The sequence below is a fragment of the Pan paniscus genome, chromosome 19 (genome assembly GCF_029289425.2).
Source record: "Pan paniscus chromosome 19, NHGRI_mPanPan1-v2.0_pri, whole genome shotgun sequence".
NCBI classification, from domain to species: domain Eukaryota; kingdom Metazoa; phylum Chordata; class Mammalia; order Primates; family Hominidae; genus Pan; species Pan paniscus.
The window spans coordinates 76,032,764-76,057,277 of NC_073268.2; the positions used below are offsets into that span (position 1 = coordinate 76,032,764).

At 45.9% G+C, this 24,514-nt stretch overlaps 2 protein-coding genes and 1 pseudogene across 22 annotated transcripts in view; 2 read left to right on the forward strand and 1 right to left on the reverse strand.

Moving 5' to 3' along the window:
• Nucleotides 1–22,339, reverse strand: part of TUBD1 (tubulin delta 1) — a 33,349-nt gene extending 11,010 nt beyond the window's left edge. For 2 of the 17 annotated variants that reach the window (XM_034942610.3, XM_034942608.3), the window contains exons 1-7: nt 22,101–22,238; nt 21,686–21,772; nt 20,236–20,446; nt 15,504–15,651; nt 10,335–10,551; nt 7,545–7,776; nt 4,007–4,171 (exon numbers count right to left, since the gene is read on the reverse strand). In XM_034942610.3, the coding sequence (XP_034798501.1) occupies nt 4,007–4,171; nt 7,545–7,776; nt 10,335–10,551; nt 15,504–15,651; nt 20,236–20,407 (934 nt within the window). In that variant the 5' untranslated portion in view covers nt 20,408–20,446; nt 21,686–21,772; nt 22,101–22,238. Of the gene's footprint in view, nt 1–4,006; nt 4,172–7,544; nt 7,777–10,334; nt 10,552–15,503; nt 15,652–15,893; nt 20,168–20,235; nt 20,447–21,685; nt 21,777–22,100 lie in introns of those variants that run through there. The other 15 variants (XM_063599298.1, XM_055101646.2, XM_057300287.2 and 12 more) reach the window with 13 other exon arrangements.
• On the forward strand, nt 14,195–15,061 carry LOC100979938 (NADH dehydrogenase [ubiquinone] 1 beta subcomplex subunit 8, mitochondrial-like; annotated as a pseudogene).
• A 44-nt stretch (nt 22,340–22,383) lies between the features above and the next one.
• Nucleotides 22,384–24,514, forward strand: part of RPS6KB1 (ribosomal protein S6 kinase B1) — a 56,847-nt gene continuing 54,716 nt past the window's right edge. For 3 of the 5 annotated variants that reach the window (XM_063599294.1, XM_034942606.3, XM_034942607.3), the window contains exon 1: nt 22,589–22,729. In XM_063599294.1, the coding sequence (XP_063455364.1) occupies nt 22,589–22,729 (141 nt within the window). Of the gene's footprint in view, nt 22,730–23,199; nt 23,329–24,514 lie in introns of those variants that run through there. The other 2 variants (XM_034942600.3, XM_055101643.2) reach the window with 2 other exon arrangements.

The window sequence follows — 24,514 nt, forward strand, 5'->3', positions numbered from 1 at the left end:
AGTCCATGTCTTCCCTGTCCAGCTCTAAAAAGGCTGGCAGCCAGGCTTATCATGCCTTCAGGAAAGAGATGGAGGAGGAAGCAACTGATCAAGAGATAAGATACGCTGAGTATGATATTTGGAAGTCCAGCAATAAAATGGCCAGGCAGATCACCTTACTGTGAAACCCACACAAGTCTGCAATGTCCGTAAGGGTCCATTCAGTGCCCGGAGCAACTAACTCAGCAAATAATCACTGAGCGTTTACCGTTCCAGGCTCCAAAGATGCAACAGTAAACCAAATAGATTAAATAAAGCTTACCTTCTACTGAGATAAACCAAAGACCCATGTCAAGTACTTTCAGAATGCTGGGGACAAAGAGAAAATCCTAAAAGCTTCAAGAGATAACAAAATAGGATTGGGAATCAGAACGACCTGAGACTTCTCAACAGCAACGCTGCAAGTGAGAAGATGATAGAGCACTGGCTTCGAAATACTCAGTAAAAAGAAAATGATTCCCAACCTAGAATCCTATCCCTGGCCAAACTATCATTCAAATGCAATGGCAGAACAGAATTATGATATTTATTTATTTTTGAGACAGGGTCTCGCTCTGTTGCCGAGGCTGGAGTGCAGTGACACGATCTCAGCTCACTGCAACTTCCCTCTGCCTCCCAAGTTCAAGCAATTCTCCTGCCTTAGCCTCCTGAGTAGCTGGGACTACAGGCGCCCGCCACCATGCCTGGCTAATTTTTTGTATTTTTAGTAGAGACAGGGTTTCACCATGTTAGCAAGGATGGTCTCGATCTCTGACCTCATGTTTCACCTGCCTTGGCCTCCCAAAGTGCTGGGATTACAGGTGTGAGCCACTGCACCCGGCCAGAATGAAGATATTTGTAGCCTCAAACATTTTAATTTCCTTGTACTCTCTTAGGGAGCTCCTGAAAGGTATGGTCCATCAATATGAGGGAATAAATCAAGAAAGCAGATTTGAAATCTAGGAGGTACAGATATAAATCAGGATGAGGCAAGCAGAGATGCCAGGGCTGGCTGCTTATCAAGCCTAGAGAGCAGTCAGTCCAGAATGGAATGGGAAGATAAATGCCTTCCAGAAGATGTCTCTAGGCAGATAATGGAAGTAATCACTTACCTGATGGGTTTAAACATATTGAGAAAGAATTCTTTTTTTTTATTTTTGAGACAGGGTTTTGCTCTGTTGCCCAGGCTGGAGTGCAGTGGCATGATCACAGCTCATTTTAAACTCAAACCCCTTGGTTCAAGGGATTCTCCTGCCTCACCCTCCCAAGTAGCTAGTACTACAGGTGCATACCACTATGCCCAGCTAATTTTTTTTTTTGAGACAGAGTCTCGCTCTGTTGCCCAGGCTGGAGAGCAGGGGTGTGATCTCAGCTCGCTGCAACCTCTGCCTCCTGGGTTCAAGCCACTCTCCTGCCTCAGCCTCTTGGGTAGCTGGGATTACAAGTGTGTGCCATCACGCCTCACTAATTTTTTGTATTTTTAGTAGAGATGGGGTTTCTACTACATCCGTGTTAGCCAGGATGGTCTCGATCTTCTGAACTTGTCCGCCTCGGCCTCCCAAAGTGCTGGCTAACAGGCGTGAGCCACCCTGCCGGGCCAGCTAATTTTTTTAAATTATCTTTTTAGAGATGGGGTCTTGCTTTGTTGCTCAAGCTAGTTTTGAACTTCTGGCCTCAAGCGATCCTCCTGCCTTAGCCTCCCAAAGTGCTGAGATTACAGGCGTGAGCCATCACATCTGAGAAGGGATTCATTTTTTTACAGAAAAGTTTCAGGATAAGTTGGTAATAGGTACAGAAAATATCAACTGAATAAATATAATGATTAACAACTCCAGGAGGGAAAAATAAACTGTACACACAAAAAAATATAATCTATGTACACAAGGCTCTACTCTGAATAATATTTAGATAGCAAAAGTAGTACAAACATTGAAAACTGATCTAACTCCCAAGTATGTTAGAAGGAAGAATGAAGAATGTGTGAGTATGTGTGAGTGTGCACATGTGTCAGTATATATATGAAAATGGGAATGTGTGTGTGTGTGTGTGTGTGTGTGTGTGTGTGTGTAGAGGGGGTGTAAGATGATTCAATTCTCAATTTTCTTTTTTTTTTTTTTGAGATGGAGTTTCACTGTTATCACCCAGGCTGGAATGCAATGGCACTATCTTAGCTCACTGTAACCTCTGCCTCCCGGGTTCAAGCAATTCTCCTGCCTCAGCTTCCCAGGAATTACAGGCGACTGCCACCACGCCCGGCTAATTTTTTTGTATTTTTTAGTAAAGAAGGGGTTTCGCCATGTTGGCCAGGCTGGTCTCGAACTCCTGACCTCAGGTGATCCACCCACCTCAACCTCCCAAAGTGCTGGGATTACAGGCGTGAGCTACTGTGCCCAGGCCAATTCTCAATTTTCACACTAGGAATGCAAGAGATAACAATATAAGTAAGACATTTATAACTATGGAGGCAAATTGTAGATGAAATAGCTAGACGTTGAAAGTAGTTTCATCTGTGTAATGGGGAGGTGTAGGATTGCTATTTTTCCTTGTCATAAATTCATACCAGACATTACTTGTTTTCTGTTGTTGTTTTTTTTTTTTTTTTTGAGAAAGGGTCTCACTCTGTCACCCAGGCTGAAGTGCAGTTGTGTGATCACAGCTCACTGCAGCCTTGACCTCCTGGGCTCAGGTGATCCTCCCACCTCAGCCTCCTAAGTTGCTGGGAATACAGGCCCATGTCACCATGTCCAGATAATTTTTTATATTTCTTGTAGAGATGGGGTTTTGCCATGTTGCCCAGACTGGTCTCGAACTCCTGGGCTCAAGTGCTTCTCCTGCCTTGGCCTCCCAAAGTGCTAGGATTATAGGTATGAGCCACCATACCTGGCCCATTACTTGACCTTTTAAAAAACTGAGATATAGGCCGGGCGCAGTGGCTCATACCTGTAATCCCAGCACTTTGGGAGGTCGAGGTGGGTGGATCACAAGGTCAGGAGTTCGAGACCAGCCTGGCCAATATGGTGAAACCTCGTCTCTACTAAAAATACAAAAAAATTAGCCAGGCATGGTAGCACACGCCTGTAATCCCAGCTCCTTGGGAGGCTGAGGCAGAAGAACTGCTTGAATCCGGGAGGCAGAGGTTGCAGTGAGCCGAGATCGCGCCACTGCACTCCAGCCTGGGTGACAGAGCGAGATTCCATCTCAAAAAAATAAAATAAATAAAAAATAAAAAACTGAGATATAATTGGCCGGGCACGGTGGCTCACTCTTGTAATCCCAGCACTTTGGGAGGCCAAGATGGGTGGATCACGAGGTCAGGAGATTGAGACCATCCTGGCTAACACGGTGAAACCCCGTCTCTACTAAAAATACAAAAAATTAGCCGGGCGTGGTGGCAGGCGCCTGTAGTCCCAGCTACTCGGGAGGCTGAGGCAGGAGAATGCTAACACGGTGAAACCCCGTCTCTACTAAAAATACAAAAAATTAGCCGGGCGTGGTGGCAGGCGCCTGTAGTCCCAGCTACTCGGGAGGCTGAGGCAGGAGAATGGTGTGAACCCGGGAGGCGGAGGTTGCAGTGAGCTGAGATCACGCCACTGCACTCCAGCCTGGGCGACAGAGCAAGACTCAGTCTCAAAAAAAAAAAAAAAAAAAAAAAAAAAAATTGAGATATAATTTAAATACAGTGCAATGTATGGATTTAAGTATATATTTAAATGAGTTTTGGCTACTTGATTTTTAAAACTATGTTCATTTATTACTTTGATTAAAATAAAAATTAAAAAAAAATCTGGCACTCATTTGAAATGTCTTTTGGTAATGAAACTGTGAAGTGATTAAGAAACCCGAAGATGTCCTGGTGAGTTTCTGCCGGAGTCTCTCTAGCCAGAAAAAGGGACCATTATTTAAACTGGTCCAAGCCAGTTTATATTGAGACTTCAGGACAGACATTTTTTCCAGCTTGTGGGCTGCATATTTTTGGACTACTCTTTACCTTCTTCCATCTTTGCATTAGAAATGAGCATCTGTCTCAAATGCTTGAGGAGGCCAGCCCAAGTAAATGTGGTGTATGCCAATGAATTCTCAGACATGTGAGGAATGTTACGAACGCTCAGCATCTTGAATTCAGGATGGGGAACTAAATGCTCCATTAAGTCTCCTGTAAAGAAAAAAAAATCTGAACTAATTTTTTTTTATTCTACATTGTTGCCAATAGTCTATATATAACCATGATTTGAAGGTTTTCTGGGCCAAATGTTTTTTCTCTTCTCAGATCAGAATTATTTAATCTTTAATATAAATACAATTTCAGAGACAATGTCTGTTACACACCACCTCTTTGCTTCAATTAGCACTGACTTGAGCATGAGTGAGAAAATACACTTTGCCAAAAAGCAAACTACAATTTAGAAGCTGAATAACTGGAAATGTGAATGAAATATTTAGGTAAACTCCAGGAAAACAAAGTACACATGAGAACTGATATGCTTTTCTTGTCATTCTATGTTCACTAAATATTGTTATATTCTTTTTTTTTTTTTTTTTTTTTGGGATGGAGTCTTGTTCTGTCACCAGGCTGGAGGAGTGCAGTGGCGTGGTCTCGGCTCACTGCAACCTCTGCCTCCCACGATCAAGCGATTCCCGTCTCAGCCTCCTGAGTAGCTGAGACTACAAGCACGTACCACCACGCCCAGCTAACTTTTTGTACTTTAGTAGAGATGAGGTTTCACCATGGTGGCCAGGATGGTCTCGATCCCCTGATCTCATGATCTGCCTGCCTTGGCCTCCCAAAGTACTGGGATTACAGGTGTGAGTCACCGCACCCACCCTACTACTCTTTTAGAAATGTTACTAGATTTTTACATACCGTATCTGGTTAGGTGATAATCAAACCCTGTTAACATGAAAGTTAATATAAGCCAGGCACGGTGGCTCACGCCTGTAATCCCAGCACTTTCGGAGGCCTAGGTGGGCAGATCATGAGGTCAAGAGTTTAAGACCAGCCTGGCCAACATGGTGAAACACTGTTTCTATTAAAAATACGAAAATTAGCCAGGCGTTGTGGCAGGCACCTGTAATCCCAGCTACTTGGGAGGCTGAGGCGGGAGAATCGCTTGAACCCGGCAGACAGAGGTTGCAGTGCATCGCACTCCAGCCTGGGCGACAAAGCGAGACTCTGTCTCAAAAAAAAAAAAAAAGTTAACATGAAACTCTATTTGGAAAGAAGACAAGATTAGATATTCCTTAAGATAGGAATGTGCCTATCTTTAGAAACTTGTATTTACAATGAAATAGAATTAAGGAGAAAGGCTACTTTCCTTTACATTTACAGCTGTCTCATATGTTTATAGAAAATACCTTGAGGATAGGGAAAAATATATTACCATAATATGAAACAAACTTTATAACACTGAGTACAAACTCATAATGTACATCCTAAAGAAAAGAACAAATTTTGACACAAACATCTATAAGATGCTACACAGGCGGGCTTGTGCTAATGGAGTGTCCTCTAAATGTAGAATTCTTTTCTGTAAAATACCTAGAGTTGAATTCTATTGCATAGCACAAGTAAATATACAATAGTCAGAAAATAATTCATGAGCACCAAGGCATGAATTCTTTTTTTTTTCTTTTTAGACAGTGTTTTGTTCTGTTGTCCAAACTGGTGTGCAGTGGCGCAATCAAAGCTCTGCAACCTTGAACTCCCAGGCTTAAGCGATAGCCCCACTTCAGCTTCCCTAGTAGCTGAGATTACAGGTGCACACCACCATGCCTAACTGTTTTTTTTTTTTTTTTGAGATGGAGTTTCACTCTTATTGCTCAGGCTGGAGTGCATTGCGTGACCTCGGCTCACTGCAACCTCTGCCTCCCAGGTTCAAGCAATTCTCCTGCCTCTGCCTCCCAAGTAGCTGGGATTACAGGCATGTGCCACCATGCCTGGCTAATTTTGTATTTTTTTAAGTAGAGACAGGGTTTCGCCATGTTAGTTAGGCTGGTCTCGAACTCCCAACCTCAGGTGATCTGTCCGTCTTGGCCTCCCAAAGTGTTGGGATTACAGGCATGAGCCACCACACCCGGCCACTTTTTAAATTCTTAGTAGAGATGAGGTCTTGCTATGCTGCCCAGGCTGGCTTCGAACTCCTGGCCTCAAGCGATCTTCCCACCCTGGCCTCCTAAAGCACTGGGATTACAGAAGTGAGCCATGGTGCCCGGCCAATGCATGAATCATTAATTGTTGCAATCTGTTCTCCCTTCCAGCTTTCTTGTTCAGCTACTCTTACCTTAACCATTCTTTTTTTTTTTTTTTAAATGGAGTCTCGCTGTCGCCCAGGCAGGAGTGCAGTGGTGCAATCTCAGCTGACTGCAACGTCTGCCTTATGGGTTCAAGCAATTCTCCTGCCTGTCTTCTGAGTAGCTGGGATTACAGGTACCCACCACCACGCCTGGCTAATTTTTGTATTTTCTGTAGAGCTGGGGTTTCACCATATTGGCCAGGCTGGTCTCAAACTTCTGACCTCAGGTGATCCACCCTCCTCAGCCTCCCAACGTGCTGGGATACAGGCGTGAGCCACCACGCCTGGCCACCTTGACCATTCTTAAACCTCCTTGAGACCTTAATCCATGGAGCACCTGCCTTTCAATCAATCAGTCTTCCTCTTTCTGGCAAAATCCCAGTCTTGGGCCAACCCTGCTCCTCACCTTCTCTGTCAGAGCACAACTACGGAAAGTCATGCCACATGGCAGACTCGGACCTCTCTGAATTCCCAATCACCAAACACAATGCTGACGTGCACATTGACAACTCTGGATGAGATGGGAAACCTCAGGAAGGTTCTGAAAAGGGGAGCAACAGGATCTGACTTATGCTTTTAAAAACTGCAAAGCCAGAGTTCAGTCTGGCTGCTGTACTTAAGAAAAGGCTAGGGCCGGGTGCGGTGGCTCACGCCTGTAATCCCAACACTTTGGAAGGCCGAGGCGGGTGGATCATTTGAGACCAGCCTGGCCAACATGGTGAAACTCCGTCTCTACTAAAAATACAAAAATCAGCTGGGCATGGTAGCACGTGCCTATAGTGTAGTGTAGTCCCAGCTACTCAGGAGGCTGAAATAGGAAAATTGCTTGAACCCAGGAGGCGGAGGTTGCAGTGAGTCAAGATCGTACCACTGCACTCCAGCCTGGGCAACAGAGTGAGACTCTGTCTCAAAAAAAAAAAAAAATCATTGACTTGTACACTTTAAATGGGTGAATTGCATGTTAGGTGAGTTATATCTCAACATGGTTTCTATTAAAAAAAGAAAAAAGAGAAGAGAAAGAATCCTGAAGAAGAGCAGTGGATACCCACTGCCCTTTAGCAACTTCTCAAAGCTTTTCAATAAGACAGTTCAGAGAACTAGCAGATGTGAAGAAAGGGTTTTGAGATGAGCAAGACTTAAGTGTATCTTCAGGCAGAGGAGGAGACAGAAAGAATAAACTTTGAAGCTTTCAGAACCTAAGGCTTTCCTATAATTAACGTATAGAGGGACAAATACCTAGTGGATTTCGTCTGTAGTGAAATGAGCTTTCTGCAGAATAAGTAGGCTGGAACACACTTCCCAGCTGATGTGCGAGGACTTGATTGATATCACTAAAGGAGATCTGCTTGATATTCATCAGTTTTGCACAGATCTTATGGATGGCATCATTCTCATGAAGAAGGAGGGCGTCTGAAGATCGGTACAAGTGAGAAAGTGTCAAAATGGAGTTGTAGTTTTGAACAATAACCTGGAGAGGAAAAGGTCAGAAAAAAGAAAGGTAGGAGAGAATAATGGTTAAGATTACAGATTCTCAAGGCATCCTGGCAGGGTTCAAATCCGGGCTCTGTCACTTTCTAGCCGTATGACCTTGGACAAGTTTTTTAATCTCTCTATGCTCAGTTTCCTTTTTTTTTTTGAGATAGAGACTCACTCTGTCGCCCAGGCTGGAGTACAGTGGCACCATCTCTGCTCACTGCAACCTCAGCCTCCCGGTTCGAGATTCTTGTGTCTCAGCCCCCTGAGCAGCTGGAATTACAGGCTTGTGCCACCATGCCCAGCTAATTTTTGTGTTTTTAGTAGAGACAGGGTTTCACCATGTTGGCCAGGCTGGTCTCAAACTCCTGGCCTCAAGTGATCCACCCGCCTTGTCCTCCTAAAGTGCTGGGATTATACGCGTGAGCCACTGAGCCCAACCAGTTTCCTCATTTGTAATGGCTTCCTAGAACTGTAAGGATTAATGATATAATGCAAGTTAAACACTTACAACAATGCCTTGTATGGGCACAACAAAAATTGGCCATTATTATCATACTTATCTCCTATTTCATTTCCTATAGTGACTTGTCTCACCTGATTTGTTTCTTCAGCTAGGTTGATCAACAGGAAATTGGCTTATATAGAAATTTTCAAGCTGGGAGCGGTGGCTCATGCCTGTAATCCCAGCACTTTGGGAGGCTGAGGTGGGTGGATCACCTGATGTTGAGGGTTCAAGACCAGCCTGACCAACATGGAAAAACCCCCACCTCTACTAAAAATACAAAATTAGCTGAGCGCATGCCTGTAGTCCCAGCTACCCGGGAGGCTGATGCAGGAGAATCACTTGAACCCGGGAGGCGGAGGTTGCGGTGAGCCAAGATCGTGCCATTGCACTCCAGCCTGGACAACAAGAGCAAAACTGTCTCAAAAAAAAATAAGGAAAGAAATTTTCTCCCAATGGAAAGAAAGAAAAATTACTTGAGGGTGGCAATGGCACCATGAATCCCAACATGAGGTCAAGGTGTCTGCTTTATGTACTGGAGTGAGAGACATTCTCAGCAATCAGTTCCTGAAAGAAGCACAATCATCTTCTCTGACTTTTTTTTTGAGACAAGAGTCTTGCTCTGTGGCCCAGGCTGGAGTACAGTGACATGATCTAGGCTCAATGCAACCTCTGCTTCACAGGTTCAAGTGATTCTCCTGCCTCAGCCTCCCAAGTAGCTGGGACAACAGGCAGGAGCCAAAACACCTGGCTAATTTTTGTATTTTTAGTAGAGAAGGGGTTTCGCCATGTTGGCCAGGCTGGTCTTAAACTCCTGGCCTCAAGTGATCTGCCCATCTCAGCCTCCCAAAGTGCTGGTATTACAGACGTGAGCCCCAACTGCCTGGCCATTCTCTGAAAAAAAATCTTTCTTTTTTTTTTTTAAGACGGGAGTCTTGCTCTTGTTGCCCAGGCTGAAGTGTAGTGGCTTGATCTCGGCTCACTGGAACCTCTGTCTCCCGGGTTCAAGAGATTCTCCTGCCTCAGCCTCCGGGTACCTGGGACTACAGGTGTGTGCCACCACACCCAGCTAATAATTGTATTTCTAGCAGAGATGGTGTTTCTCCATGTTGGCCAGGGTGATCTCGAACTTCTGACCTCAGGTGATCCATCCGCCTCGGCTTCCCAAAGTGCTGGGATTACAGGTGTGAGCCACTGCGCCCAGCCATTCTCTTAAAAAAAATTTTTTTTGAGATGGAGTCTCGCTCTGTCACCAGGCTGGAGTGCAGTGGCGGGATATCAGCTCACTGCAGCCTCTGCCTCCCAAGTTCAAGCGAAATCTCCTGCCTCAACCTCCTGAGTAGCTGAGACTACAGGCCAGCGCCACCATGCCCAGCTAATTTTTGTATTTTTAGTAGAGACGGGGTTTCACCATGTTGGCCAGGATGGTCTCGATCTCTTGACCTCATGATTTTTCCACCTTGGCCTCCCAAAGTGCTGGGATTACAGGCGTGAGCCACTGCACCCGGCCTCTCTGAAATTTTAAATGCAAGGATACCTCATCTGTTTGGAAAAGTTTAAGGGAAGATATATATATATACCATACATAATATGGTACTCATATTAAATAACCATTCTGGAAGCCATAACTTAACATTTCCAATGAAAGGGTGAGCACAATCTTTATTTTTATTTATTTATTTTTTTTGAGACGGAGTCTTGCTCTATTGCCCAGGCTGGAGTACGGTAGCGCGATCTCGGCTCACTGCAAGCTCCGCCTCACGGGTTCACGCTATTCTCCTGCCTCAGCCTCCCAAGTAGCTGGGACTAGAGGCGCCCGCCACCACGCCTGGCTAATTTTTTGTATTTTTAGTAGAGACAGGGTTTCACCATGTTAGCCGGGATGGTCTCGATATCCTGACCTCACGATCCGCCCGCCTTGGCCTCCCAAAGTGCTGGGATTACAGGCATAAGCCACCGCACCTGGGCGGTGAGAGCAATCTTTTACCCATATTTATTTCTATTGCAAAGAACATAAAACATAAACTTTTCAATTAACATGTCCATACCTCACCAGTTCCATAAGGCCAAATAATCTGATTCATTTTCAATGAGTTTGAGTACTGATCTTCTAAATTCTGTGTAACGAAAGCTCCTAATCCTGATCCTGTGCCCCCAGCCATACTCATTATGATGAAAAAACCACTGAAAGAGTCACATTTCTCCACTTCCTTCCGGATTATGTTCATTATAGATTCTTCATGCCTGGGTCCATGAACAGAGTAACTATGCAATGGCAAAAGAAACAAACACAAACACTTTTCAATTTAACCACAGATATGTAATGCAGAGAGAAAGATACAGGATAGAGAGGTTTTTTCAAAACTACGGAAGTGAAGGAACTCTCATGAAAGGTACAGGTACCCTGACTGACAAAATTTTAAATACATAAGTTGAATATATTTAACCCACTTATGCCTAGTGTTCCATTATTGGAACGCTAAGCATGTGGGAGTTATTTATATCCTATTGCTCAAGGTTATTGCTAAGGTCAGATTTTTCACTCATGCAAAAATTTAAAAAATTGCAACCTCTGGCATAAATGGGTTAACAGGCGAACAGGACTGCTAGCAGAGGGAATTTACAGAGTATAGAAAGTTCTCTTTATTTTTGAGGTTTTAATCAGATACTTTAATATTTGGGGTTTTCATAGCTGTACTTATTTTGGGGGTACATGTGATATTTGGATATGTGTATGCATGTGTAATGATCAAATCAGGGTAAATGGGATATCTATCACCTCAAACATTTATTTTTTCTATGTGTTGGGAACATTACAATTCTTCTCTTTAAGCTATTTTTTTTTTTTCTGAGACAGAGTTTCGCTCTTGTCACCGGGGCTGGAGTACAATGGCGCGATCTCGGCTCACTCCCCCTCCCGGGTTCAAGAGATTCTCCTGTCTCAGCCTCCTGAGTAGCTGGGATTACAGATGCCCGAACCACACCAGGCTAATTTTTGTATTTTTAGTAGAGACGGGGTTTCACCATGTTGGCCAGGCTGGTCTCAAACTCCTGAACTCAGGTGATCAGCCTGCCTCAACCTCCCAAAGTGCTAAGATTAGAGGTGTGAGCCACTGTGCCTGGCCGCTTTTACTATTTTGATATATACAATAAATTATTGTTAACTATAATTTCCTAACTGTATTATTGAATACTAGAGTGTATTTCTTCTAACTGTATTTTTGTACCCATTAGCAACTTTTTTTTTTTTTTTAAACAGGGTCTCACTATGCTGCCCAGGCTGGTTGTGAACTCCTGGCCTCAAGCAATTCTCCTGCCTCAGTCTCCCAAAGCGCTGGAATTACAGGCATGAGCCACTGAGCCCAGTGAGCAACTTCTTTTAATCTTCCTCTAAAAGCTCTCTTTTGTAGGCTATTTTCTCCTTTTTAATTTTTTTTGTTTTTGTTTTTGTGTTTTTTGAGACAGAGTCTCACTCTGTCGCCCAGGCTGGGGTGCAGTGGCACCATTTCAGCTCACTACAACTACCTCCGCCTCCCAGGTTCAAGTGATTCTCCCACCTCAGTCTCTCGAGTAGCTGGGATTAAAGGTGCGCGCCACCACACCCGGCTGATTTTTGTATTTTTAGTACAAACAGGGTTTCACCATGTTGGCCAGGCTGGTTTCAAACTCCTGACCTCAAGTGATCTGCCCACTTCAGCCTCCCAAAGTGTTGGGATTACAGGTATTAGCCACGGCACCTGGCACCCCCCATCCCACATCTTTTTTCCTTTTTGAGTTAGGGTCTTACTCCGTCACCCAGGCTGGAGTGAAATGTGAAGTGCAGTGGCAAAATCACAGCTCACTGCAGCCTTGCCTTGACCTCTCAGGCTCAAGAAATTATCCCATCTCAGCCTCCCAAGTATCTAGAACTACAAGAGCGTGTAACCATCCCTGGCTAATTTCTTTCTTTTTTTTTTTTTTGAGATGCAGACACGCCCTGTTGTCCAGGCGGGAGTGCTGTGGCATGATCTCTACTCACTGCAACCTCTGCCACTTGGGTTCAAGTGATTCTCCTGCCTTAGCTTCCCGAGTAGCTGGGACCACAGGCACAGGCCACCACGCCCAGCTAATTTTTGTATTTTTAGTAGAGACAGGGTTTCACCATGTTGGCCAGGCTGGTCTCAAAGTCCTGACCTCAAGTAATCCGCCCTCCTTGGCCTCCCAAACTGCTGGGATCACAAGCGAGAGCCACCATACCCAGCCGCCCGGCTAATTTCTTTTTTCTTTTTTTTGAGGCAGAGTCTCACTCTGTTGCCCAAGCTGGAGTGCCGTGGCACAATCTCGGCTCACTGCAACCTCTGCCTCCCAGGTTCAAGTGATTCTTCTGCCTCAGCCTCCCAAGGAGCTAAGGCCACAGGCACAGGCCACCACACCCATCTAATTTTTTTTTTTTTTAATATTTTTTGAGATGGAGTTTTGTTCTTGTTGCCCAGGCTGGAGTGCAATGGTGTGACCTTGGCTCACTGCAACCTCTGCCTCCTGGGTTCAAGCGATTCTCTTGCCTCAGCCTCCCGAGTAGCTGGGATGGCAGCCGTCACCACGCCCAGCTAATTTTTTCTATTTTTTAGTAGAAACAGGGTTTTACCATGTTGGCCAGGCTGGTCTCAAACTCCTTTCCTCAGATGATCTGCCCACCTCGGCCTCTCGCAAAGTGCTGGGATGACAGGCGTGAGCCACTGCAACAGGCCTAATTTTTGTATTTTTAGTAAAGATGGGGTTTCATCATGTTGGCCAGGCTGGTCTCAAACTCCTGACCTCAAGTGATCCACCTTGGCCTCCCAAAGTGTTGGGATTACAGGCGTGAGCCACTGTGCCTGGCCTCACCTGGCTAATTTCTTTTTAAAATTTTTTCGTAGCGATAGGGCCTCCCTTTGTCGCCTAGGGTGGACTTGAACTCCTGGGCTCAAGCGATCCTCCTGCCTTGGCCTCCCAAATTGCTGGGATTATAGGCATGAGTAGTGGCCATTCCTTTACCTGGGGCTTTTGATACCAGGTAGTTCTACAAGTTTATGATACAGTATAATATTTAATATTCCTAACAGTCCTGAAACAGTGGTTCTCAAACTGTGCTGCACATGGCTGGGCACGGTGGCTCATGCCTGTAATCCTAGCACTTTGGGAGGCGGAGGTGGGTGGATCACTTGAAGTTAGGAGTTTGAGAGCAGCCTGGCCAACATAGGGAAATCCAGTATCTACTAAAAATACAAAAATTAGCCGGGCGTGGTGGCATGTGCCTGTAGTCCTACCTACTCGGGAGGCTGAGGCAGGAGAATCACTTGAACCCGGGAGGCAGAGGTTGCAGTGAGCCGAAATTGCACCACTGCACTCCAACCTGGGCAACAGAGCGAGACTCTTGTCTTAAAAAAAAAAAAAAAAAATTTGCTGCACATTAAAGTCACCTAGGGACCTTTAAAAAATCCCAACATCAGGCCAGGCACAGTGACTCACGCCTGTAATCCCAGCATTTTGGGAGGCCGAGGCGGGTGGATCACCTGAGGTCAAGAGTTCCAGACCAGCCTGGCCAAACTGGTGAAACCCCGTCTCTACTAAAAAATACAAAAATTAGCTGGGCATGGTGGCGGGCACCTGTAATCCCAGCTACTCGGGAAGCTGAGGCAGGAGAATCACTTGAACCTGGGAGGCAGAGGTTGCAGTGAGCTGAGATTGCGCCACTGCACTCCAGCCTGGGCGACAGAGCGAGACTCCGTCTCAAAAAAATAAAAAATCCCAACATCAGGCTGGGTGCAGTGGCTCATACCTGTAATCTCAGCACTTTGGGAGGCCGAGGCAGGTGGATCACTGGAGGCCAGGAGTTCCAGACCAGTCTGGGTAACATGCTGAATCCTTGTCTCTACTAAAAAAATACAAAAATTAGCTGGGCATAGTGGCGCACACCTGTAGTCTCAGTTACTCGGAAGGCTGAGGCAGGATAATTGCTTGAACCCAGGAGATGGAGGTTGCACTGAGTCGAGATCATGCCACTGCACTCCAGCCTGGGTGACAGAACGAGACTCTCTCTCTTAAAAAAAAAAAACACCAAAAACCCAACATTAGGGCTTTACCCCAAACCACTTAAATCAGAATCTCAGCAGAAGGGAAATGTGAAGGTGAAGATGGCAGTGGCCAGGGCCAGGGTCCTGGGAGTCCAGTGGATGCAAAGGGCATCCCAGAAAGTGGTGCTGCTGGGCGCACGGACAGCCTCCCGCATGACCAATGACATGCTCTCAGGGTCCTATCCTAGGACCCCAAAAGGACAGGCCACTGCCCTGAAGAAGTATAACATGTGTGTGGGAGACTACGAGCCTTACCCGATGACATGGGGTATGGTGACTACCCAAAGCTCCCTGCATGAGAGGGATCCATGGTATAGCTGGGACCAGCTGGACCTGAGATTGAACTGGGGTGAACCGATGCACTGGCAGCTAGACATGTATACCAGGAATACGTCCCCCACACCTGTTTCTTGGAATGTCATGTGTATGCAGCTGTTCGGCTTCGTGGCTTTCATGATATTCATGTTCTGGGTGGGGGACATGTACCCTGTCTACCAGCCCGTGGGACCAAAGCAGTATCCTTACAATAATCTGTACCTGGAACGAGGCGGTAATCCCTCCAAAGAACCTGAGTCGGTGGTTCACTACGAGATCTGAGGAGGCTTCGTGGGCTTTTGGGCCCTCTAACTAGGACTCCCTCATTCCTAGAAATTTAACCTTAATGAAATCCCTAATAAAACTCAGTGCTGTGGTTAAACAAAACAAAACAAAACAAAACAAAAATCAGAATCTCTCAAAGTGAGCCCTAGGCATCAGGACTTTTCCAAAGAACCTCAGGAAATTCTAATGTGCAGCAAAGTTTGGGAACTACTGTCTTGTAGTATTCTCTATCATTGAGATATCTGCCAGATATGGACATTACATTGGTAAGTTAGTTTGCAGCATGACAGTGAGAAGATGGAAAACCCTGCTGAAAGATATCCTTCATTTCAACATTACCTGTACCTTAAGCACAGACATAGGCATGGAATGAAAGTTTCTTCTGGGTAAAATAAAATTCTAAATCTAAAACAGCAATTTCAAGATTATGTGCTTGGTATATCAACTATACAGTTCTAACTTCGCTATCTATTAATTGACTGTGTAGCTGTCACTAAACTGAAAATCACAAGAAATTATTCTTACCCATATGCCCAGTTGTTTCCAGAACCTTGTTTTTGACAGAAGCATGCATGTTGACCATATTTCCATTGGCCAGACTGGGCAGCCTTTGACAGCGTTTGATTGATAACTTTGGGTTCCATGTCAACAAGAACAGCCCGGGCAATTGGAACTAGAGGGGGAAAAAAACCCAAAAACATCAAAAGAAAAAAAGATTTATTATGTCTTATTTGGGTAACTCAGAGCATAAGTGTCCAAATCCAAAAAAAAAAAAAAAAAAATTCCAGGGGTTGTGGTTAGAAAGATCTGTCGTACTGCTTAGAAATCTCAGTGGGCAGCAGCAGGCATATGCAGATGTTCACCAAGCCCAGCATTTGCTAAGCAGGCTGAATCAGTGTGGGCCTAAAAGAGTACCTGGGTCAGATTAGCCGGCGTGGTGGCATGTGCCTGTAATCCCAGCTAGTCGGGAGGCTGAGGCAGGAGAACTGCTTGAACCTGGAAGGCAGAGGTTGCACTGAGCCAAGGTTGCACCACTGCACTCCAGCCTGGGAGACAGAGTGAGATTCTGTCTCAAAAAAAAAAAAAAAAAAAAAAAAAAGAGTACCTGGGTCAGGTCTACAAACATATGCTGAATGCTTATGATGTGCCATGGACTGTGCTGGGAATATGGAGATGAAGACATCAAACTAGCCTTAGAAAGGGCAGGTGGGAGGCTGGGCGTGGTGGCTCATGCCTGTAATCCCAGCATTTTGGGAGGCTGAGGCAGGTGGATCACTTGAGGCCAGGAGTTGGAGACCAGCCTGGCCAACATGGTGAAATCCCGATGCTACTAAAAATACAAAATTGGCCAGGTGCGGTGGCTCACACCTGTAATCCCAGCACTTTGGGAGGCCGAGGCGGGCGGATCACCTGAGGTCAGGAGTTCAAGACCAGACTGGCCAACATGGTGAAACCCCATCTCTACTAAAAATACAAAAAATTAGCTGGGCGTGGTGGCAGGCTCCTGTAATCCCAGCTACTCCGGAGGCTGAGGCAGGAGAATTGCTTGATCCCGGGAGGTGGAGGTTGCAGTGAGCCAAGATTGAGCCATTGCACTCCAGCCTGAGCAATAAAAGCAAAACACTGTCTCAAAACAAACAAACAAAAAACAAAAATACAAAATTAGCAAGACTTGGTGGCGTGTGCCTGTAATCTCAGCTACTCTGGAGGCTGAGGCACGAGAATTGCTTGAACCCAGGAGGTAGAGGTTGCAATGAGCTGCAATCACACCACTGTGCTCCAGCTTGGGCAAGAGTGAGACTCTGTCTCAAAAAAAAAAAAAAAAGACTTGTGGGAAAGATAAATACATCAATACTTAATCACACTGCAACATGATATGACCAAATAAATCCACACCAAAGGAACATCATATTTAGAGGTACAAAGTACCATGGGTACAACATCCAGCTCAGAATTGTTGGAGCAGAGGATGGAGAAGGAGAGGGTAGAAGTGATGGATGGGGATGAAAAGCAGGTAGGGCTCAATCTTGGAAATCTTTATAGGCAATGCTAGAAAAGCCTGAACTTTATCTTTTAGGCCATGATAAACCACCAAAAATTTTCAAGCAGGCGAGGAATAGTTAAATGTCTGTCAATCATAATTCACTGCAGCCTCAAACTCTTGAGCTCAAGCAATCCTCCCACTTTGGCCTTCTAAGTAGCTGGGACTTCAGGTGTGTGCCATTACACCTAACTAATTTTTATTGTTTATTTTCTAGAGACAGAATCTTGCTCTATTGCCCAGGCTGGTCTTGAATTCCTGGCCTCAAGCAATCCTCCCACCTTGGTCTCCCAAAATACTGGAATTACAGTGAGACACTGTGCCCAGCTGTTAGATGTCTTTTTTTTTTTTTTTTTTTTGAGATGGAGACTCGCTCTGTCCCGCAGGCTGGAGTGCAGTGCTGCGATCTCAGCTCACTGCAAGCTCCGCCTCCTGGGTTCACGCCATTCTCCTGCCTCAGCATCCCAAGTAGCTGGGACTACAGGCACCCGCCACCACGCCTGGCTAATTTTTTTGTATTTTTAGTAGAGACGGGATTTTACTGTGTTAGCCAGGATGGTCTCGATCTCCTGACCTCATGATTCGCCCGCCTCGACCTCCCAAACTGCTGGGATTATAGGCATGAGCCACTGCACCCGGCCGATGTCTTTTTAAACACAGCAGTACGGAGACTTCAGGCAAGGAATCCTAAAAGGAGTGTCTTGAGACAGTCCAGGTAAGAAAGAACAAAAGCCAGACTAAAGCAAGTCAGTGAAGGTGGAAAGGGAAGAACAGTTTCAAGGAGTAGATAGGAGGTCAAATAAGCAGATCTTGTTTGATGGTATGTATGCAGCAAGAGCACAAGGAACAATAATGAATGCCTTGGGCATAGAGATGTTGAGTTTCAGGTTCATATGAGAGATGTGGGTGGAGATATCCACTAATCTGTCTAGAGCTTTTAAGAGAGGCTGGGCTAGAGGTCTGAAAGTCACAGGTGTAATAAATGTAGCAAACTATGACAGTGAAGTTGCCCAGAGAGAACTATGCAAGTGAGGACAGGGGAGATGCAACAACTGGAGAAGAAAAGTGGGGTGACTAGGAGAAGGAGGTTCAAGGAAAGAGTTGTTTTTTGTCTTTTTTTTTTTCTTTTTTGAGACGGAGTTTCGCTCTTGTCACCTAGGCTGGAGTGCAATGGCACAATCTCCGCCTCCCGGGTTCAAGCGATTCTCCTGCCTCAGCCTCCGAAGTAGCTGGGATTACAGGCACGCACCACTACGCTCGGCTAATTTTTGTATTTTTAGTACAGATGGGGTTTCATCACGTTGGCCAGGCTGGTCTCGAACTCCTGACCTCAGGTGATTCACCCACCTCGGCCTCCCAAAATGTTGGGATTACAGGGATGAGCCACCATGCCTGCCTTTTTTTTTTTTTTTTTTTTTTTTGAGACAGCATCTCGCTCTATTTCCCAGGCTGGAGTGCAGTGGCGAGATCTCGGCTCACTGCAACCCCCCTCCCGGGTTCAAGTGATTCTCCTGCCTCAGCCTCCCGAATAACTGGGATTACAGGTATGTGCCACCATGTCCGGCTAATTTTTGTATTTTTAGTCGAGACGGGGTTTTACCCTGTTGGCCAGGCTGGTCTCTAACTCCTGACCTCAAGTGATCTGCCTGCCTTGGCCTCCCAAAGTGCTGGGATTATAGGCGTGAGCCACTGCGCCCTGCTGGAAAGAGTTTTTATACGTTACTGTTATCAAATGCAGTAGAGGAGTAAAGTGAATTAAGAAAAGAAAGAGGCTGGGCACAGTGGCTCACACCTGTAATCCCAGCACTTTGGGAAGCTGAGGTGGGCAGATCATTTGAGGTCAGGAGTTCGAGACCAGCCTGACCAACATGGTAAAACCCTATCTCTACAAAAAAAATTAGTTGGGCGTGGTGGCGCATGCCTGTAGTCCCAGCTACTCATGAGGCTGAGGCAGGAGAATTGCTTCAACCTGGTAGTCGGAGGTTGCAGTGAGCCAAGATCGCACCACTGCACTCCAGTCTGGGCGACAGAGCTAGACTCTGTCTCAAAAAAAAAAAAAAAAAGAAAAAAAAAAAGAAAGACAGCCTGTAATCCCATCACTTTGGGAGGCCAAGGCAGGCGGATCACTTGAGATCAGGCATTCGAGACCAGCCTGGCCAACATGGCAAAACCCTGTCTCTACTAAAAATACAAAAATTAGCCAGACATGGTCGTGGGCACCTGTAATTCCAGCTACTTGGGAGGCTGAGGCAGGAGAATTGCTTGAACATGGGAGGTGGAGGTTACAGTGAGCCAAGATCACATCACTGCACTTCAGCCCGGGTGACAGAGCGAGACTCTCTCAAAAAAAAAAAAAAAAAAAAAAGAGAGAGACAGAGAAAAGAAAGAGCCAGGCATGGTGGCATGCACCTGTAGTCCCAGCTACTCAGGAGGCTGAGACCTGTGAATAGCCACCGCACTCCAGCTTGGGCAACATAGTGTAGTAAGAACCTGTCTCTACAAGAAAAAGAAAAAAAGAAAAGAAAAACAGTAGTTGGATCTGGTGATTCGGAGGTCACTGGAAACTTTTGTTAGAGCAGCTTCAATGATGCTATGTGGGGCAGAAGCAGGATCATAGGTGGTTAAGCAGGGTCCTTTTATTTTTTTTGGAGATGGAGTCTCGCTCTGTCACCAGGCTGGAGGGCAGTGGTGCGGTCTCGGCTCACTGCAACCTCTGCCTCCTGGGTTCAAGTGATTCTCCTGCCTCAGCCTCCCGAGTAGCTGGGATTACAGGCACATGCCACCACGCCCAGCTAATTTTTGTATTTTTAGTAGAGATGGGGTTTCACCATGTTGGTCAGGCTGGTCTTGAACTCCTGACCTTGTGATCCACTCGCCTCGGCCTCTCAAAGTGCTGGGATTACAGGCGTGAGCCACCACGCCCAGCCAGCAGGGTCCTCTTTTGAGAATCTTAGATGAAAGGCAAAGAGATAAGAAGAAGAAAGCCAGTCAATAGATGAGTTTTGTTTGGTTGGTTTTAAATTGGTGAGATCTGAGCATGCAGAAGGGAAAATGCCACTGGAAAAGCAAAGATTATTAACATAGAAATGAAAAGCAAAAACAAAGTAATTCCCTAGTGAGATGGGAAGGAATGGGGTTTGAAAACCATGTGGAAGGCCTGGCTTTGAAGGGGTTGGTTAGATCAGAGTAAAGGAGAGGACTGTGGGCCACACCTACCTCCATTCTCCTCCTCACTGAAGAATCTTTCTTTGCAAGATGCTTGATATGCCTCATTCTCTCTCATAGAGCAGAGTCCCTGGGAACTGTGTGAGTCACTAAGCAAAGCATCAAAAACTTCAAAACCAATCTGATTGCCACACTGACCAAGTTGCACTGTTACAATTGACATGCTGAGCCACAAACTAGGTGTATTACCTCTAAAAACAACCTGTAATCGAAAAAAATACGCTTTGAGAACCACTACATTACTAATAAGAACAAATAAAATGCCATGTATGTTAATTATACATCAATAAAAAGTCTTTTTTTTTCCCCCTGAGACGGAGTCTTGTTCTGTCACCCAGGCTAGAGTGCAGTGGCATGTTCTCGGCTTAATGCAACCTCCGCCTCCCAGGTTCAAGCGATTCTCCTGCCTCAGCCTCCCGAGTAGCTGGAATTACAGGCACGTGCCACCACGCCTGGCTAATTTTTGTATTCTTAGTAGATATGGGGTTTCACCATGTTGGCCAGGTTGGTCTTGAACTCTTGACCTCGTGATCCACCTACCTCAGCCTCCCAAAGTGCTGGGATTACAGGCGTGAGCCACCACGCCCGGCCAAAAAAGTCATTTTAAAATGCCACATACGTATGTAATATTGGAGATAGAACAGTTGTGTTGTCTAAGGAGCTAGTCATTCAAGGAAGTTCTCATACTCTCTACATGGTTTTGGGATTTGTGATTTACTGTACCTGAATCCATTCATACACAGCTCAATAGTTTCCAAAATCTGATTTGTAATCACTTTTTTCCTAAACATACGTTTAAAACAAAACATTCTCCTCAGTTGAGGAGTGATAAAAGAAAAAAAGAGGCTGGGTGCGTGGCTCACACCTGTAATCCCAGCATTTTGGGAGGCTGAGTTGGGAGAATCACGTGAGCCTGGCTGTTCCAGACCTGGTCAACATGGCAAAACCCTGTTTGTACAAAAAATACAACCATTAGCTTGGCGTGGTGGTGTGCGCCTGCAGTCCCAGCTACTTGGGAGGCTGAGGTGGGAGGATCCCCTGAGCCTGGGAGGTCCAGGCTGCAGTGAGCCAAGATCTTGCCACCGCACTCCAGCCTGGGTGACAAAGTGACATCCTCCTGTCTCCAGAAAAAAAAAAAAAAATTAAAATTAAAAAAATAAAAACAAGACAAAACAAATGCTGATTGAAGAAATTAGTAGTACCACCCTTCACACCACATGAATATGTAGAACACAGAAGTGTGCTCAACATTGTACATTCAATTAACATTAATTTTCTCTCTTCTAAATAATAGCTTACGCTTTCTCCACTAGTCTAGCCTGGTAACTTTAGTAAGACCTGTAAGAAAGATTTTGTGTTTAGCTCAGGTAGGACAGCAAGAAAGATGCAGCTTGGAGAAAGAAAACCAGATGAAATATTAACCGGGCGCAATGGCTCATACCTGTAATCCCAGTACTTTGGGAGGCCGAGGCGGGAGGATCACCTGAGCCCAGGGATTCCAGACCAGCCTGGGCAACACAGCGAGACCCTGTCTCCATTTGAAAAAGAAAGAAAGCAAAAGAAACATTAGAGCAGGTCCTCATTATTTTTACCTAGGAAAAGACAAGTTTTGATAAAGACTTCACATCAGGCCTATGCAGCACTGGAAATGAGCCGTGGGTTGTGAGACAGACTCTGCGCTTAAAATGTCAAACCGGCAAAGTAGGTTTATTATTATCCTCATTTTACAGATAAGGAAACTGAGGCTCTGAAAGGTTATTGACTTTTCCAAGGCCACAGAACTAGTAAAGAGCAAAGCCAAAAGGTCCCCCGTTCCCCACGGGCCCCAGGAGTTCTCCACACGTAACCCGACTCACCACCAGACGCCGACCAGCGCTTCTGTCCGGTTCAAACTTCGGACCAACCTACTCACCATGCGCATGCTCACTTTCAAAACGAAAACCTTACTGAGAACAAATGCGCATGTTCCATAAACGGAGAGTTTTGTTGTGTATATATTTTTTCCTATTCAGAAAGATTAATTACGCATGTTCAATTTCAATTTACGAACTTCAGATATGGTACGCATGCTCACTGTCCACCGAACGCTCCAGCTGACAATGCGCATGCTCTAGTCCTCCAAGCGCGACTTCGGCTGGTGTTTTGCGCATGTTTCTGCCAGCGCCTGGATCCTGGCGATAGTTCTGCGCATGTCCACTGCCCACTGTTTGGCTTCACGGAACCCTGTACGCATGCTCCTGCGCTGAACTTTAGGAGCCAGTCTAGGGCCTAGGCGCAGACGCACTGAGCCTAAGCAGCCGGTGATGGCGGCAGCGGCTGTGGTGGCTGCGGCGGGTCCGGGCCCATGAGGCGACGAAGGAGGCGGGACGGCTTTTACCCAGCCCCGGACTTCCGAGACAGGGAAGCTGAGGACATGGCAGGAGTGTTCGACATAGACCTGGACCAGCCAGAGGACGCGGGCTCTGAGGATGAGCTGGAGGAGGGGGTGAGGCCCGGGGTCCCCGGGGGCCCGAGGTGACAGGGCCGGGGCGGCGGCGCGGGCTCAGGAAGCGCGGTGTGTCCTAGAGCGTGGAGACCCAGGGGGGCTCCTGAGGAGCTGAGGGTCGCGCGGCCCGAGACAGGGGAGCGGGCGGGGCGGTCATGGCCCTAGGTGTGAGGCCTCTGCGGGGCTCGCAGGTGCAGGTCGCACCCTTAGCCCCAGGTCAGCGCAGCCCCGAGCGATCTGAAGAGGGAAAGAGAACGGGCGCGTGGTCGATTCCTCGAGCTGTTGGACTTGAGTGTGGCGGGGAGCGGGTGGCGTGAGCGTGTGTTGGGGAGACGGGGGCTGCTCTTGCTGGGTGTCCCGTAAGTGCAGGCGAAGTGTGGAGGGTTTCCCTTCGAGTCTAGAATTTCAAGTATTGAATCTTCAGACCTCCCACAACCACCTCTCTTCTCGGCCTGTCGCTTCTCTCCTAGGAAGCGCTCAGCTGTTAGAAGTGACAGCTGAAAACTTCTGTCGGGAGTAGCACTGCCGCTGCTGTTACAGCCACCAGGAGTTTTATTTCGGGAGCAAGGGGGCTCTGCTGCATCTTCCAATCTTCCAGGGTTTGTTTGTTTGCTTTTTTTTTTAACCCCCTTCCGTGTGACTTTTTAAAATAAGCATTTATAAGGACACACGGCACTTGTAGCCTTTCCCCAAGTTGAAGATGTCTGTATTTTTTTCAGAATAATTAATGTAATTTTGAGGTGGAAAAAAAAAAACAAAAACCAGTTGACAGCCTTGATTTAGCTTGCCAGAAATAAGTTGCCTGAACAGAGACTTGTGAATGGTGGTATGAGGGCTTTCCTTGCTGTAATTTAGGGTGCTAAATTTAGAATTGTATTTCCTAATGCATAGCTTGGTTTCACCTTGGCTGGCTTAGTGGTTTGTTAATCTTTATGGAATAACTTTTTTTTTCCCTAGATAAATTTATCAAAAAATGACAAATTGTACCTGAAGTTCAAAAATGTTGTCATACTAAATCACTGATCCTGGACCAAATGATCATCAGTTGATAACCTCTTGGTAGTTTAGCATCTAAATTCCAATGTCTAGTTGAATACATGGGTTAATGACTGATGTCAGATGTTTGCTCTAATTACACAGGGGCTTCCTTTCCCTTGCCTCACCCTCAGTTTTTCTCCTCTGGCACCTGCCCTACTGTTGACAAAAGATTGAGATGGTGTATATAAAGAATTTTGAACACTTTAAGAAACTAAGTGGCCTAAAATAATACTGTTCTTCTTGTTTGTTTCTTTTGTTTTGTTTTGAGTTGGGTCTCACTCTATCACCCAGGCTGGAGTGCAGTGGTGCGATCTCAGCTCACTGCAATCTCAGCCTCCTGGGTTTAAGCGATTGTCATGGCTCAGCCTCCCAAGTAGCTAGGATTACAGGCATGCGCCACCACATCTGGCTAATTTTTGTATTTTTAGTAGAGACAGGGTTTCACCATATTGGCCAGGCTGTTCTCGGACTCCTGACCTCAAATGATCCACCAGCCTCGGCCTCCCAAAATGCTGGGATTATAGGCATAAACCATCATACCTGACCAATACTGTTCTTTTCATAATCAAATAAGACTAAATCAAAATCACACGGTTTAGAAAGTGGGTATTGAGTTGTGTGCTTTTTCTTTTCTTTTCTTTTCTTTCTTTCTGGTTTTTTTGTTTTATTTTGTTTTTGAGACAGTCTTGCTCTGTCACCCAGGCTGGAATGCAGTGGCGTGATCTCGGCTCACTGCAACCTCTGCCT